At 36.0% G+C, this 18,311-nt stretch overlaps 1 protein-coding gene and 1 long non-coding RNA gene across 2 annotated transcripts in view; both read left to right on the top strand.

Moving 5' to 3' along the window:
• Nucleotides 1–18,311, top strand: part of LOC121959619 (uncharacterized) — a 64,622-nt gene that overhangs the window by 2,895 nt on the left and 43,416 nt on the right. Inside the window, exon 2 of the long non-coding RNA XR_015775244.1 lies at nt 12,878–12,924. This is a non-coding gene — a long non-coding RNA (uncharacterized LOC121959619). The remainder of the gene's footprint in view (nt 1–12,877; nt 12,925–18,311) is intronic.
• On the top strand, nt 2,100–6,230 carry purbb (purine-rich element binding protein Bb). Its single transcript, XM_042513978.2, has one exon. The coding sequence runs from the start codon at nt 2,147–2,149 to the stop codon at nt 3,059–3,061; it is 915 nt and encodes a 304-aa protein (XP_042369912.1). The 5' UTR covers nt 2,100–2,146; the 3' UTR covers nt 3,062–6,230.

Below are 18,311 nucleotides of genomic sequence, written 5' to 3'. Positions count from 1 at the left end.
TTTAGTGTGTTTAATGAGACGAGGTTACCTTTTAAACAGAACTGTGTTTTTAGACAAAAAAATACAGATATGTTTACTCTCAGAAAATATAAATTAACAGTGGATTGATACATAATTTTAGACATTTTGTGATTTTTCTTCAAACGTAAATAGTGCAGAGTGGTTGCTAATGTGACCTGTGAAGTCAGTATTTCTATTATAAAATCCATACTACATCCTAGTGTGTAAAAATACTTGGAAATCTTCCAGAGAGAAGTATTAAACAGTACATAAAGGCTCAGTGGGGTTTTTCACATGAAGTGAACCAAACGGCTGTAAAAACAGACTCCAGGTTGCGGTTTCGTCTCTGGGCTCTCAGGTGCTGCAGACATCCAGCTGAGACGAAAACTCACCTGAAAATGATCAAACTCTGCCGCCATCTGCGGACAGACTGAAGTAATGCAGTAATACTGTAATACTGATATAAACACGCAGCTGCAGGTCAAACACAACTAAATACATTTAATAAAGTACTGAACTTAAGTACAATAATAAGGTTATTGTATTTTACTTCAGTATTTTCATTTAATGCTGCTTTATACTATAAATATTAGAGTTTTTACTTCATTACTTTTATTTGATATCTTAAATTTGCAGAGTTAGTTAGTTATATTCTGCAGTCTAAGAGTGTAATTTAATTAAAGCTCCACCTTTACCAGCTCAACACATTTTTGTACAATTATAATTGATGAATATAAATATTATTCTGAAATGGGCCTAATGAGTACTTTTACTTAAGGCACTTAAAGTATATGTTGAAATATAAATGTAAAGTTAAATAAAGTACTGTTATAGTTTAGTTTAATAAAGTATGTAAACTAAATAAACAATATAACACAATATGAAGCAATCATTTTTTTGTCGTCAGACGATATGTCGTCATATCGCACAGCCCCGCACATAAAGTTTAATAACAGTAATAATGCTTAATATATAAACTGAATCGATAAAATAGCCCCAAAAAGCAAAAAAGAGGGTTTTAAAAAAAGACTAGAAATATATATAGAGAATATAAATAAATAATAAAAATAAAAACACAAAAAAAACACAAAGTATAATAACAGTAATTATTTTCAGCATGAACTGAAACAATAAGAAAAAAAGAAGGGGGTTTAAAAAAGTCAATAAAATATAAAGAGAAGATAAATAAAAAGAAAATTAAATAGGAAGAGAAAAAAACAAAAAATTAATACTATTTTGCACATTCAAAAACATATCCCTGACATATTTCCAGATTTTTTCCCACTGTACTGTTATGGAGAAAAACAACGTTGAAATATTTTACCAGATGAAGCCTAAAAATAATAATTAAAAAAAACAGATTTTTTAAATATATTATGTCATAACAACAAAATGATTTCACACCCAGAAGAAGTACGCAAACAGAACCTCAGCAACCTATTTCTAAAGAAAAAACTGTATTTACTGTTTTTCAGTAACATAGCGCAAAACCTACAAATGTTTATACACATATACACACAAAGTATAATAACAATAACTAATAATAAATAGAATAAATTAACTCAAGAAAAAAGAGGGAGATCAAAATAAAGTCTATAAAATATATATAAAAAATAAATGAATGATTAAATAAATAAAGAAAGAAGATTATTTAAAGAAAGAAAAGCAAGAAATTCAGATTTCAAATTCAAATATTGCCATTTATAGACTTTTTTTTTTAATCAGGCAAATAAATCTACTTGAAACGGGTCTCAAAACTATTTTGCACATTTAAAAACATGTCTCTTTCTGACATAACTTTTGGGAGATAAACAAAGTATGTCGAAACATTTTACCAGCCGAAGCCAATTTTTTTTTTTTTTTTTTTTAATATATTATGTCATAAAAACAAAACGATTTCACAACCAGAGGGAGTCAAAACACAAGTACGCAGACGGGAACCTCAGCGTGAACCAATGGCTGACGAGGGATTTCACATGTGGGTGTGACGGAGAAAATCGGCGAGCCAATAGGAAAGCCGTAACCGTGTGAATTCGCACAAGTGGCAGGCGGCCGGGCCAATCAGAACGCTCCCTGAAGTGCGGCCAAAGTGAGCGTGAAGGGGGCGCGCGCTCTGGAGCAGCAGCAGGAGCGGGGCAGAAGCCGAATGGTGGAGCTGAAGATGGCGGATGGCGACAGCGGGAGTGAGCGCGGCGGCAGCAGCGGGGGAGGAGGCGGAGGAGGCGGCTTCCAGCACTTCCAGCGGGACCAGGAGACCCAGGAGCTGGCGTCTAAGCGCCTCGACATCCAGAACAAGCGCTTCTACCTGGACGTCAAGCAGAACAGCAAGGGCCGGTTCATCAAGATCGCCGAGGTAGGGGCCGGGGGCTCCAAAAGTCGCCTGACCCTCTCGCTGTCGGTGGCGGCGGAGTTCCGCGACTACCTCGGGGATTTCATCGAGCACTACGCCCAGCTGGGGCCTAGCAGTCCGGAGCAGATCGCCCAGGCCACCGTGGGGGAGGACGGCGGGCCTCGGCGAGCTCTGAAGAGCGAGTTTCTCGTCCGGGAGAACCGTAAATACTACCTGGACTTGAAGGAGAACCAGCGGGGGAGGTTTCTGCGGATCCGGCAGACCGTTAACCGGGGTCCGGGCTTCGGAGTCGGGGGCCCAGCGGGCGGCATGCTCTCCGGCCAGACCATAGCCCTCCCGGCCCAGGGGCTAATAGAGTTTAGAGACGCCCTTGCTAAGCTCATAGACGACTACGGGGGAGACGACGAGGAGCTGGTCGGGGGCTCGGCCGCCGGAGGCTACAGCGAGCTCCCCGAGGGCACCTCCATCATGGTGGACTCCAAACGGTTCTTTTTCGACGTCGGGTCCAACAAATACGGAGTGTTCCTGCGGGTGAGCGAGGTGAAGCCCAGCTACAGGAACTCTATCACCATCCCGTTCAAAGCCTGGAGCAAATTCGGGGGAGCTTTCAGCAGATACGCCGAGGAGATGAAGGAGATCCAGGAGAGGCAGAGGGATAAAATGTACGAGAGGAGAGACGAGTCCGAGGGGGACGACGTGGACGACGACTGATGAAATTAATAATAAAAAAAAACAGCTGTTAGTCCTGCAACATAGGGGTATTTTGCATATAAAAAAGCAGAAAGTGCATGACAAATCGTGCTGTAATAGCCTACTTAAAGCGGTGGTTCCCAACTGGTCCAGATCTCTCAAAGTCTAGTTCAAGGTCCACACATGAGAGAAATGAAATTTTATTTGACAAAGTGTAAATAATGTGGGCTTAAAACACCATGAAATATAACATATTGCAAGAATGAAGTGCAACTATTTAAATCCAGGTGCGTTTCTAGGATTTTAGGATGTGAGGGGTTTAGCCTGGACCTCTTTAGTGAAAAAAAAATACTGAAAGTCTCATGTGTTTGCATGTTTAAAAAAAAAAAAAATTTTTCTTTAAAGTTTCAGGCGATTTTTTTTGAGAACTTGCTTTTCTGTCTATAAAAGAAATCGTTGGATTTTTCTTCTTTTTGTTGTTAAGTTTTTAAAATTTTATGGCAATTTTCTGTTTCTATGATTTTTTTCTAAACATTTTTGGAGACTTTATTTTTCTTTAATATTGGCATTTTTTTGGTCTCTAAACATTTTTGCCAATTTTTATGTTTCTTGTAAAAAAATGGCTTTTTTTTATTTTGGATGATTAAAATAGGTTTTTTTTATTTCTTAAATTTTTTTTTAGACGAGTTAGATTTTTTTTTTTGGCAATTTCCTTTTTCTCTTAAAATAATCCCCCAAATTCTCTCAAAAGATTTTGGCAATTTCCAAACCTGCAGGTCTGTCAAAATAAAAAACTAAAATAACACCAGCTGACATAATCCGAAACTGTAAATACAAACATTATATTTAGATTTTTAAATTTCCGGTGGTACTTGCAAACATTGTGTGTGATGAGCATTTTATTAGAGCGACTCAAGGAAAAATATTCATAACTTTGGGGAGGATAAAAAAAAACAAAAAACAGCCTCTTCCCTCTGATAACTAAAGGACAGTCCCTTCGGCCTATTCTTATTTTTTTGTGAGAAAAATCACTTTTTTTCTCAAATTCTTCCTGTCCGTTCAAAATGGACCTGCGACCCACTTCTAGACCGCAACCCACCAGTTGGGAACCACTGTACTCAAGTATCGTGGCGTAAAACAAAGTACATGTGCGGGGGATTATTGGTGTATTATCCTAAAAGTTTGTAGGGTTGAGGGTTGGAGTGATTGTGTGAATCTCTGAAAGTGAAAAAAAGTGGACTAAATGTGCATATGAGATTTTATATCTCATTAAAAAAAGAGTGCTTTATTGTAAAAAAATTAAAAGAGGAAAGAGAGAACCTACTAAACCAGCAAATTGGTTTTTATAACTAGAAATGAAGCCAATGAATGCTTTCCTATTTGCAACATAGTTTATATTTAAAGAGTGAGGAGTTAACCCTGTAAAGGAGAAGTGTGTAAAATTTAGGGGAATTGAGCGATAAATTGCAGATTGCAACCGTCTAAAACTAAAAACAATTTTAGTTTAAAAATTCAAAATTGCCATTTTTTAAATTTATGTATTGGTGTTTTTTTTTAAAGAAAACATGTCATCCATTTTTTTCCTCTGATTTTTCTGTTGTTATAATAATAATAATAATAATAATAATAAATTATTATTATTGTTACATTTTTAAATAGAAAACTTGATTATTTTTGGACGTTGAAGACAATGTTTTTGGAAGGCATGATTTCTTTTAAAAGATTTTTTCGTTTCTTTTTTTGGCAGATAAAAATCGTCTGTTTTTCTGGATGATTTTATAGAAAACTTTGAAAAATGGCATTTTTTAAATTATTATTATTATTTGACCATTTTTGGGGTTTTTTTTTAAGGCAACATTTTTGGAAAGCATTGTTTTCTTTAAAATGTTTAAGAAGTTTTGTGTCCTTTTAATTTTTTTATTTATTGTTTGGCAATTTTTATGGAAACTTTTTTTTTAAATTACTTTAATTACTTTTTAAAAATTATGGCCAAGTAGGGAAAGGAAAAAAAAGTAGGGTCCTACCAAAAATATGGAAAAATGGCACACTATAAGAAAAAAAAAACAAAAACCCTTATTTTCAGGTGAATTAACACTAAAGAAAAAACTTGTATTTAAAATCTGTCGATATATTCCCCTAAATCTTCCGCACCGGTCCTTGAAGATGTTTCCTCGCTCCAGTTTAAGGAGAGAAGTCGCATCCATTGTATTCCTGTTCCAGTCCAGGTCTCTCCTCAGTGTGCAGATCGTTGTGGGATTTTTGGCAAGTGAGTCAGACGAACCTGAGAGGGATGTACAGAAAGCTGCTGCGGATGTTTTTAATTGTGCGTCGGATACATTCAGAGCTGTCAAACAAACGCGGAGCAGCGTGCAGTCAAATGGGAAAAAGATTACCCAAAATATTAGAGGGGGAAGTTACAGAGAGGATTATCTTTTTAAAAAAAACCTTTGTGGACTAAACTAAAGCTTTGACTCCAGTAGTCAATTACAGTGCAGATCAGCTGGGTTTTATGTTATACATACAATCTTAGCGGTGTTTTCAAAGCATAATTCACATCGTTTTCGGTAAGATTTCCTCACGCCAGAGCATCCCTGGTGTTTGAGAAGCAGGACTGTCTCTAGTGTCCCCCGCCACCAACAGGGACGCACCAACATCTTCACACAGGGGACTTTAACGCTCGTTTTGCTCCCACGTGCCACTACGAGGGTCCAAATATCTGGCATTTGGACGGGAGCGCTGCATCAAACAGCCTCTGACCTTCTCCGCCGGACCGCGGAGCGTCACTGATGAGTTTTTTTCCCATCAGCCTCTCTGTCACGGTCAGAAGCCGGACTGACGGCAACCAGCCAGCTTTTTTTTCTCTGCCGTAACATCGTGAAGACCCTGGACAGAAACACAGTGATGGATGTTGTTTGTTTTTGTTTATTTGTTTTCAGAAGAGAACTATATTGAAATGAGATTATAGGAAAAAAACATATTACTGAACAAACCAGCAAAAGATATTTTGAAATACTTACAAAGGAAAAATGTATTGTGTAAAGGAATTTCAAGACTTAAAAAAATAAAATAAAAAGAAAAGGTTAATTTCTTAAAACAAAGTGGTGACTCAAAGCTCCAGATTATTTTTCATTTTGTTTTTCCATAGAGTGAAAGTATAACACTTCCTTAATTAAAACAACTTTAAATGCAATACCTGACGTTGTGACTATATGTTTAAATATTTGTATGAATATTATCTATTGTTCCAGTCTAATGTGATCAGGATGCAGCTAATGAAATAATATTTTCTTGATTAATTCTTTGGTCTATAAAGTCATTGAAGTTGTTTATATTTCTGTCCAGCAGTCCAAAATTTCCAAAATATTCAATTTATAATTTAAAATGGAGAAAATCAGCAAAATTTCCGTTTTTTTAGAGGCCAAAACAAGATGATCTATTCCTGATTTGTGTGACATGTAGCTGAAGTGATTTTTATTATTATTTTTATTTTCAGCTTCAGTTTATCTTGTAACTTTTTTTTCATATTTTCTGTTTCTGTTCATATTTAATGTTGCGTTATTCAGGAAGCAGCGTCTGAAATCTGCTTATTATCATGGTTGATTGATTAATCCTTTGGTCTGTAAAAGTCTGTCACGACTTTCTAAAATCATATAAACGATGAATTTTTCTGTCCAGTTGAAAAAACAAAAACAAATTCAGTGTATAAGGATTTAAAACAGAAAAAAACAACATATTTACACACTCTTGAAGCTGAAACCAGATCATTTTTTACCACATTTGCTTGATAAATGACTCAAAATTTATAAAAATAATTAATACGTATCAAATCAAATTAAAAAGATTATTAATCGCATATCAAAATAATTCCCTAGCAATCAGTATCCGTTTTTGTCGTCTCTTTTTTGCTGTTTTTTTGTGTCTTTTGTCTCATATCTGCTCACTGCTGCATGTTTCAGTAAGCAGCGTGTGACATTCGGTCATTTTTATGATTCATTGATTAATTCTTTGGTATATAAAAGTCTGTCTTTGCTTTAAAAATAGTTTAAATTTTCAGTTTATAATCATTTAAAACAAAGAAAACCATCATATTCTCATATAGAAGCCAAAACTAGGTTTTTTGTCATTTTTATTTTTTTAATTTATTTTTTTGCCAGATTTGCTTAATAGATTACACATAATTTATTTATTTAATTAATAAATATTAATTAAAATTGAAATAAGAAATTCATTTAAATACTTTTTTTTTTTTTTTAAATTCATTGATCAAAATAGTTTTTTTTTCATATTTTCTGTGGTATTTTTGGCTTGTGTCTGCTCAGTATTGCATAACGGGGTATAAAATTGGTTATTTTCATAATTGATTGATTAATCCTTTGGACTATAAAATTCTGTCCTGTTTTCTCTCCAGCAGTTAAAAAACACCCAAATTTCAGTTTATAACGATTTAAAACAAAGAAAACCAGCATATTCTCACATTCTAGAAGCTGAAAACAGATATTTTAAATTTTTTTTATTATCAGATTTGCTTGCTATATTACTAAAAAAATTAATTGATAAATATAAAATAAAAATAAATTAATTTTACTAAAATAAAAACGTTAATAAATTATTAATTGCTCATCAGAATAGTTCCCAAGCAGTCGGCATCAGTCTGAGTCGTCACTTTTTTAAATCTGTTTTTCTTTTTTTTGTCATTTTCAGCCTAAAGTTGCGTGATTGACGGAGAAATCCTTACTGGGAAATCCAGCGGTTTCAAATCCAGACCCGGATTACTGTGCTCTCGCTGCCGAGGTCAGAGTGAGGATTTAAAAAGATGCCACATGAGGCTCCGGCGGCATATTGTCCGGTTTAAGGCTGAAAATGGACGATTATCTTCGTTATCGATGAGTCGCCGGGTTTGTAAAATGACAGAAAGAAAGAAAAAAATCAAAATATATTTAATTTACAATCAAAGAAAAGAAGCAAATATTCACATCTGAGGAGATAGAGCCAAAAAATGTTTGTTATTCTTAGTGAAAAAAAAGTAAATTTATCATCAGAATTGTTGCTAATTTATTTTCTGTCAATCAGCTGCTTTAATGTGATTTTATGTTATTTTATTTTGTTAATATTTGATGAATGGACTGACAATCCAACAAAATGTGAGTTTTGATGAATTATTTTAGCTATTTTTTTAACTACAAATGTCAGGAGTTCAAAAATTAATCCAAATTAGAATTTTAAGTTAAATAAATACATTTAAATACAATAAAAACATAGAAAAATTATATAATTTAATTTAATTATTTAATCAAAGTTCAAAATATATTTTCTGGCCTGTATCTGCTTAAAGATGCGTGATTCAGGAAAGAAATGTACAAAATCAATTTATTTTCATGACTGACTGATTTTATATATATATATATATATATATATATATACTCAAAAATTATTAAAGTAATTAGTAAATATTAATTAAAATGAATACATACATTTATAGAAATAACATAAAGAAATTATTAATCACTTAACAAAATATAGCTCAAGTTTTTTTTCATATTTTCATAAAGTTGTTTATATTCCTGTCAAGCAGTCCAAAATATTAAATTTATGATTATTTAAAATGGAGAAAATCAGCACCTTTCATTTTTTACAGGCTGAAACCAGACGATCTTTTTCTGATTTATGTGATATATAACTGAATTAAAAATAATATTATGATTATTAATTATTAATCTTTATCAAAGTCGTTCCTTGGCACTGTTCATCAGGTTTTTTTTGGGTTTTTTTTCATATTTTCTGTCATTTTGGTTCGTATCTGCTTAATGTTGCATAATTCAGGAAGCAGCGCATTAAATCTTTTTTTTATTAATTATTATTTTTTTTGTAATATTTTATTTACATTATTCAACATATATACAGTCCACATCCCCACAGCACAAAACAGACCAAAACAAAAAAATATATATATATTTTTATAATAACTGATTGATTATTGAAAACAGAAAACGTGCAAACACTCATAAATCTAGAAAATAATCTGCAAAATCAATACTCGCAGCTCTAACAGGAGTTAAAAATGAGATAGTTCTGGTAGAGTATGAGGAGCATATGCTTCACACACACACACACACACACACACACACACACACACACACACACACACACACACACACACACACACACACACAGTTTGCCGTGATGCAGCAGCTGTCTGCAGGAAGCAGCTCCACACAACAAGACCCTGTTCCTCAGTCTGGTGCGAAATCCCGTGGCCGCGCTGGTTCGTCGTGGTCGCCCTGCGGCCCGTGACCTCGGTGGCGCTCTGATGATGTCATTGTGTGAAAACATACAGCTCAATTTGTTCCTGACTCTGACAGCTTTTTTGGGAATTCACTTTAGGGAGAAATCAACCGGCATAAAGCTCGGCCGGTTGGTGAGAAGTTTTGGTCATAAATTTACCTCCCAAAAAACAGTTTGTGGGCACGAAGATGAAAAAATTCAACATCTGTTTTATTAGTGTGGATTCTCTAAAATATGTTCGGATTAATGTTCTACATTATTTTAGGAGAACAGCTGTAGGAGGTTTTTTTTTGAACTTCTGATTCTTATGATGGGAAAGTTTCACAAAAAAATAAAAGGACAAATGAATTTTGATCATTTTCTTCCTGAACTGCACCATAACCCTCACACACACAAAAGACGTGAAAATAACAAAACGACGTTAAAATCAGAGACGCTCAGAGCTTCCATATATGCTCCGAGTAACGTAATGTTTCATCTCTGTGTATTAGACATTGTATATCCCTGCCATTAATGTACTGTCTTTATATGTGTGTGTGTGTGTGTGTGTGTGTGTGTGTGTGTATGTATATATATATATATAAGTGCGTATATACATTTCTGGTATCTGGTATGTGCTATATATTCGTGTGTGTGTATATATATATATATATAAGTATGTATATACACTCATCTGGTATCTGGTATATACTATATATTCATGTGTTTGTGTAAATGTGTGTGTGTGTGTGTGTGTGTGTGTGTATATATATATATATATAAGTATGTATATACACTCATCTGGTATCTGGTATATACTATATATTCATGTGTTTGTAAATGTGTGTGTGTGTGTGTGTGTGTGTATAAGTGCTTGTATACATTTCTAGTATCTGGTATGTACTATATATTCGTGTGTGTGTATATGTACATATATATATACATATATAAGTGTGTATATACACTTATCTGGTATCTGGTATACACTATATATTCAAGACTTCCGGAGAATGCGTTGCGTCAAGCCTTCAGAATAAAAGCAGGAAATTGTTTTAAAAAATCTTGTTCCTGACTGTGGTGTGAGGAGCAGAGAGGGGGAGTGTAGAAAATTGAAGACTTGAGGGTAATTTGATCCTCCTCCTGGTGCTGATCTCCTGTTGTTGCCTCTCCTCCTCCTCCCTCTGGCTCGGTGAATTTGGCAGCTGTTGGCCGCTCATGTGCGCAGTGAGGGCGTGCTGACAGGACACGCTGGCTATTTTAATGTGGGAGGCCTCCGCGGACTCGACATTCCTGGTCCAGGAGTCAGCTGTGGCATGAGGACCTGGCTGCGCGCGGACTCGGCGCCGCACAACAGTGTGATTGTGCTGCTCACGTGTGGCGCGCACAAGCTCGCGCTCTGTGCGCGGGCAGGTAGCGCACACGTGGTCATAAGACATGTTTTGTTCATGCAGTTAACGTCGCGTCGGTAGTTTGTTTTTGACATGAGTACATCTACTCAAGTACTGCACTTAAGTACATTTTTGAGGTATTTAACTTATTTTAATAGCCATTTGTTTTTATAATGAAGAGAAATGTACTTTTAGTTAACTAAAATGATTTTACAGCTATAATTACTTTTAATTTTTGGCGTTTTTTCTAATGGCATTTTAAAAAAAACAAAAAACTTTTTGGCGTTTTTTTAATTTAAACATTTTTGTGATTTTTTTTCTTCTTTGCATTAAAAAAAATGAAATGTTTGGTAATTTATATTTTAAAGGCCATTTTTCTTTAAATAAAAACAATAAGTCACCAGAAAGTTACAAATAATTTGTTTTCTGATTTATTTTCTTTTTTTTTTCATTTTTTATTTTATTTCTATTTTCAAAGTTTTGAGGATTTTTAAAGAAAACATGCCTTCTAAACCTGCATGCCAGACAATATAAATATTTGCACCATTTATTATAGCCAGAAACTGAAAGAAATAGAAATTATCATTGGATTATCAACTTTCCAACAGGCCTTGAACACAAGTTCTGCACTTAAGTACAACTTTGAGGTTTTGAACTTACTTTTCTTGCCCCTTTATAATTCTTATCCACCAAATTTCAGAGAGAAATATTTTACCTTTCACTCTACTACATTTATTTTAAAACTATAATTACTCCATCTTTCAGATTAAGTTTATATATGATTAGTTTTAGTGGTGGAAGTACTCAGATCATTTACTTAAGTAAAACTAGTAATACTACAATTTTGAAAAGTACAAAGGTATTAACATCAAAATACCCTGATTAAGTACTCATTATACAGCATTTTAAAATGATGAATGATTTAAGGCATGTTTTCTTTAAAACATTTTCTGTGATTTTTTATTATTTAAACATTTTTGGTGATTTTACTTTGTTTTTTTTCTTGTTGTTTTTTTGCATTTTTAATTTTATTTCTATTTTAAAAAATTGTGTTGGCTTTTAAAGGTAAACATGCCTCCTGCACAAATCTGAAGTCTAAAATTTCACTTCAGAAACCACAGAAACACCACAATTATAAATGGATAGTTAAATTTATGTGTTTTTAAGATGTTGGGAAAACATCTTAGACCTCAAACTAAAAGACCAAAAACCCTTCATACCAAACGGTTGTGAAACTGACCGTGAGTCACTTGACTCTCACATATTTCTCCTCTTCCTCACAGAAACCACATCTGTCAGTGCTGTGCTGAAAGTCTTTTTTATACACCATCTATTTTTCATTTGGGTTAAAGCAGCAGCAGCGTGGACGGTTTCCTCTCGTTAGGAGCCGAGAAGAGCCGGCCTCTCACCTCCGAGCTCGGGGGAATGAAGCCGTAAAAGGCGACATTACGTGCAGCCCGAATATGCACAGAGGGCCTCATTAATGCGAGTGAAGGTAAAGAGCCTCTGAGAGCCACTCAGCTGCACCGTGATTTCCGAGAACATGACGTCAACTGTTTATTTTTAATCCACTGATGTCTTCTCTCGGCCAATCACATGACAGTTTTTTTCCCCTCAAATTCTTGTTACCATTTTATTAAAATTTTAAAGTGATTATTCTCATAGTGCAGGGATTCTCAACTTGCTCTACTTGGTCCGACAGCCCACTCCAGCGCGGACATGTCCTACAGCCCGCTCCAGCGCGGACATGTCCGACAGCCTGCTCCAGCGCGGACATGTCCTACAGCCCGCTCCAGCGCGGACATGTCCGACAGCCCGCTCCAGTGGGTGGACATGTCGGACAGCCCGCTAAAGCACGCAGACATGTCCGACTGCCCGCTCCAGCGCATTGACATGAGACTTCCTAATATCCTATAATGTCATAAAGTCCGACGAACTCCTGAAATTCTAGATACATGCAAAAATCCTAACATGAACATGTCCGACAGCCCGCTCCTGCGCGATTTCTGGTGTCGCGTCTCAAGGGCACAACGGATCCTATTGGGGGCAAAAAAAAGTAGCTACATGTTGCAAATCTTTCAGTTTCTACATTTCACTGAAGTTTGCATCAAGGAAAGGAAATCATTTCCTGTTTGTCTGAATGGATTTAATTTTCACTGATTAATGGATTTTTCTCGCTTTGTTTCAGATATTCAGAGGTTTCCTGTGTGGCGAGTTGAAGCGGTGAAGTGGAGGGTGAGTCATAACTCAGTCAAATGTGAGCACACAGACATGATTCACATATTTTTAGATTCAGACTCACACTGCCGCAGGACATCATCCTCTCTGGTGTCCTCCGCAAATAAAGGTCCATAAATCCGCCCAGAAATCACTGGACAATTGTGCTCCTTGTAGCTGCAGAAACTGCCTGAGAATAGTGACGTTTTTTTCGACACAGAAATAGCTGTCTGTGAACCCATGTGTACGCTGCAAACAGGAAGTTCTAACAGATAATTCGGCGTACTTTTAATAGTGACAATCTGCTGTATCTGTTTACCCTGGGCATCAGGGACTATTCATTATTTATTTACATATATTTTTCTCATTATTTCTACTTATTCATAATGCTAGACACTACCTTCACTAATGTTCTCTCTGGAATTATTATATTTTATTTAATTTTCTGTTATTTTACTGTACATTTCCACTGCTTCATAAATCCACCTGCCACTTGCTACCCATGAAAAGAGGTGTGCTGGATGGGATGGGGTTGGATTGTTAATGGTTAAGATTAAGGTTCTGATAACTATTTGTAAAAAAACAAAAAAATACAAAAAATAATTTAAAAAAATTAAAATTAATAAAATGAATAAATAAACAAATAATCTATGTACCACTTGCTTGTTTCTATAAAAATGAAATATAATGGTGACAATTTGGAAAAATGTAAAAAATAAATAGATAAATAAAATGGAAACATCAAGTAGTAACCTGCAGTTAACAAAGTGTCTCCATGGCAACATTACTGTTTAAAACTGATGCACTTCATTCACACAGCGCTCCAAACAGAGCATTAAAATCTTAGAGCCTCTATCGCCTGCCTAATTACACAAATGCACTGTGTGTCTCGCTAATTAATATGTGTTAATGAATACAGAGTGAAAGTCTTTACTTAGCCCTAATAAATAAAATAAAGAGGAATAAACTAAAATCAGAGGACAAATAATGTATGATTCAGAGTGTAAAAAGTCAATATAAAGAAATACAAAAAACAGACCAAAAACAACAACGACAGTGGCAATAAAAGCAATAAAACCACAAATAAAAGAAGATAAATGTAGAGCAGCAGAGTTTGTGGGTCGAGCTGTTGGTACCCTACTTTTCAAATATTGCAAAAACGTGTTACACAACCACAGTTTATATACACAGTTCAGTTCACAAATTATTCAAATCTATTTTTACGCATTTCACACATTTGCATTTGTTTGTGTTTATCTGCCGGTTCTGGATTCTTCACTCTGAGTGCCAGAAAAGCTGTACAATGATGATCATATTCAGTGTTTACTGACATTTTCAGAGAGGTTTTTATTTAACTCTGTGTATCACTGAGCTTGTAGTTTGCAGTGGTGGGATGGCAGCTGATCTGGTCCTCTGCTCGGAGGGTAAAGAGCTCCTGAAGCTCATTGTTTTCCCAGTTTGCGGATGTTTACGGCTGCTCTTCCTCTTTGAATTAACCACTAACTGCTGCTTTTAAATCTCTTTCAGTGGTTTCAGGCTCTTGTTTAAACGCTCTCAGCATTAAAATGCATCCCATCGTCCTTTTAGCTTCCATGTTTTTCCACTTTAAAAACTCAAAACGATCCCAATGAAGTCAGAAGAACAACTTCCCAAATCGGAAACTACGACCCTCCGACATCACATGAACGCAGCATAAAACCTAGCATAATAATAATAATAATAATAATAATAATAATGATGATGATGATGATGATGATGATGATGATGATAATAATAAGATGACGAAGAAGAAGACAAAGAAGATGAAGAAGACAATGACGATGAAGATGACTTCGACAAGGAATAAGACATGAAGAAGGAGACAAAAAAGAAGAAGACAATGTCGAAGAAGACAACGACAAAGACGGCGACAATGACGATGACAAAGATGGCGATGAAGAAGACATTAAAAAAGACGAAAAAATGCAAAGTGCGAAGACATCAAACATGACACCGACAAAGAAGACGATGACGAAGAAGACAAAGATGAAGAACACCACGAGGACGCAGACTACGAGGACGCAGACTACGAGGACGAGGACAACGAAGATGACAAAGACCACGAAGACGAAGTAAATGAAGACGGCAGAGAAGACGTTGAAGAAGACAGTTAAGGTGAAGAAGACATCAATGGAAGATAGATAGAGACAGAGAAGATGACGAGGAAGACAAAGACAAAGAAGACAACAAGGACGACAAAGAAAAAGCTGAAGAAGAAGAATGATTATGTCAACTCTGTACCCTTAGGGGACATACTCTGAGATGGAGACACAAAGTCTGAGAGGACCGACTGCGAGGTCGTTCCTGTCAATGTTCCCGCCTCTAAGAGTTCCTGCAAAAACCAGAAACGTTTGTAAAATTAAAGCATTTTCTCAAATATAAAATTTTAATCTTAAAAAGTTACTAGTAAATCCAGACAAATTTTAAAAATGATATTTTGCTCCGAGACACAGTGGACTGAAAACTACCTGCAGCGTGTATTTAAGTTAAATGTGTCAGTAAATAAAGAGTTTCAGGTCAAAGTGCTGCGTTATCATCAGTGACGGAGGTGATAAACGCTCCTCTTACATTACAAACATATGAGACGAACATAATTAGCACAAACACTTAATGGAAGCAGCAGAAACCCTCAACAGATCCATTATCGCTTTCTAACGTCTCCGTGAATATGAAATGTGCTCGTCTCCCGTCTGAAAAGCGGCGTGTCCCCGGTGACCTCCCATCACCACTTTCATCCCGCTCTCACCTCCCGGGCAGCGCGGCAGTAATGTGTGCAAGCATGCACATGTGAACAGCGGGACTAATGCAGCCTGTGAGCAATGTAATACCTCAGTAGGCAGCGAGCCAAATCAAGCCCGGATTATACCACATGCTCGCAGCAGTCCATTACTATCACGCCAGGATCAGTCCAATCAAACCGCGCTCACGTCTATAAATATGAGTGTGTGTGTGTGTGTGTGTGTGTGTGTGTGTGTGTGTGTGTGTGTGTGGGTCACGCCCTCGAGCAACAGCAGAGGAAATACTCAGGTACTTTACTTTAGTAACGGTACTGCAGTGTAAAAATACTCTGCTGCAAGTAAAGAGGTATTTTCAGCTAAATGTACCAAAACTACTGTTTCTGTTAACCCCTTAAAAACAGCAAGAAATTTGTAAAAAGTATCAAGAAAGTTACCCCCCCCCCCCCAAAAAAAAACACTGAAAAACAAACAAAACAAAAAACCAAGAAAATAATCTCAAAAAAGTTTTTTTTTTCCTGTTACATAAATATATGATTAAGATAATTACAAATATAGTTTTTTTAATGGATGTTTTCCTTAATTTTTTTGATGTACTAATCTCCTCTCTCTGCTAGTTTTCTTATCATTTTCTTGTCCCCATTTACTTTTTATTTTATTTTATTTTATTTTATTTTATTTTATTTTATTTTATTTTATTTTATTTTATTTTATTTTATTTTATTTTAGTTTAGTTTAGTTTAGTTTAGTTTAGTTTAGTTTATTTATTTATTTCAGTTTGCGGGACATTTCTTGCCAAGTTGCTCATTATGTTTTTTCCATTTTGAAAGAAATCAAACCAATCTTCTCCGGTTTCAGAGGTTTAATTGCTAGAGAACAGCACCTGAATAAAAACTAAAATAAAAAGATTGAGATGTCAATCCAGATGTTAAGGGGTTAAAAGTTAAGTACTGCAGCACTATAATTATGATTTTAAAAAAAAAATATATATATATATAAATACATATATATATATATTGCAAAAGAAAAAAACTTGAAACAAAGCGATTTGCTTTGAAAAAAGGTTGTAATATTCTTACTGGGTTAGGGTTTCATGGGGTTATTATTTCCAGGCCTGGAAAAGTAGAATAGTAATTACACCCTGAAATGCCTTTGAAAGAAATCACACCAATTAGCTCATGATTCAAAGGGTTAAAAATGTGCATTACTTCTCTCTGAGCTACAGTGGAGTAGAAATACTTCACAACTGTACTTAAGTACTTGTACTTAGTCCACCACTGCCCTCGTGTGTGGATTAGGGTCCGGTCATTTGTGCAGCTACAAAGATCTTTTTTTTTTTAATCAGGTTGCAGAGGAGCCGAGAGGCGACAAGGTGCACGGAGATCTGCAGAGGGGGAGGCTGATGGAGGAAGTGACAAAGATTAGGAGGGGGAGTGTGTGTGAAAAGAAAGGAGGTGTGCACGAGAGGAACCCGTGGGTTTTTTCTTTTTCGTTTGAAGCCGAGAAACAGGGACAGCGGCGGGGAGGGATCCTACGTTAGCGAGAGGAAGCATGATCCCGCTGTGAGGCCGGGCTGCTGCTGGGGCTATATTTAGCTTCTGTTGCCATGTGCCGGGAATGTGCATGGCAGAGGGAGACACACACACACACACACACACACACACACGTACTGTACACACACAGTAGGTTGAGCACCGGTCATGCACTCCTGCACGAGTGCAGTTTCATCGATGAGATTTCTGATGATTTCATCGTTTTTTGGGTTGTTTTTTTATGTTTTATATGTGAGGTGCATGAATGTGCACATGTAAACATGAGCGTTCCTCTTTCACTCACACACTTTGACACGTGATTTTTTTTTTTTTGCGTCTTAGGCAATCACAAAATCCAGAGGAAGGGGTTGAAGATTTGCACGTGTCTATAAAAAAATAAAAGATAAACTGAATTATTCAAATAATTCAAAACAGGTTGATAACAGCGCTCTGCATCAACAGATTTTATTTATTTATTTATTTATTTATTTTTGTCGAGGATGGAGATGTTTCCTCTTCCTGTTTAAAGTTAAATGCACATCGCTCTATAATCGGCTCTATGCACCAGCGATGCAGAGCGGCGCTGCACGGCGGAGCTCGGCGCCTCTCATTGGTGCTGCGGTCGAGTCGAGGAAAAGCCCAAGGTGTCGCCATGCAAACCAGAGCGGGCTGTGCCAATGAGGAGAGGACGAAATCCTCTCAAGTGCCTCTGATTGGTTGAGTTTTTTTTTTAATTTCTGTTATTGTGAAGTGTGAGGGCAGATTGACATTTAATTTGGGGAGGGCTGTGAAATTGAGATTACAGGCTGGTATTGGGGGGGTTTCTCTGCCCTGTGATGTTTTGTGCATTCAGCAGAGATTTAAACACTAAATTAAGTCACAACTAGTCAAAGACAGAAGTGGACGCGCTGTAACAGACAGAGCATGTTGACACGGCTTTTAGATTTCAGAAATGTTAGTTTTTATTTGACATTTTTAGTCTTTCGTGTCGGTGCTGTACGAGGCCAGAGGCATTATGTTTTCCGTTTGTCCGTCCGTCCAATTCTTCTAAATGTGGTATTTCAAAAATGCCTTATAAGAATTTCTTCAAATTAAGTAC

This window comes from Plectropomus leopardus, chromosome 20, assembly GCF_026936395.1.
Source record: "Plectropomus leopardus strain MGB_pleo_1.0 chromosome 20, ASM2693639v1, whole genome shotgun sequence".
Classification (NCBI taxonomy): domain Eukaryota; kingdom Metazoa; phylum Chordata; class Actinopteri; order Perciformes; family Serranidae; genus Plectropomus; species Plectropomus leopardus.
Note: the sequence above shows the minus strand (reverse complement) of the source record. Positions and strands in the feature narration are given on the sequence as shown.

Excerpts from the sequence above, each read along its gene's own strand:
- purbb (XM_042513978.2), top strand. The coding sequence starts at position 2,147 with ATGGTGGAGCTGAAGATGGCGGATGGCGACAGCGGGAGTGAGCGCGGC.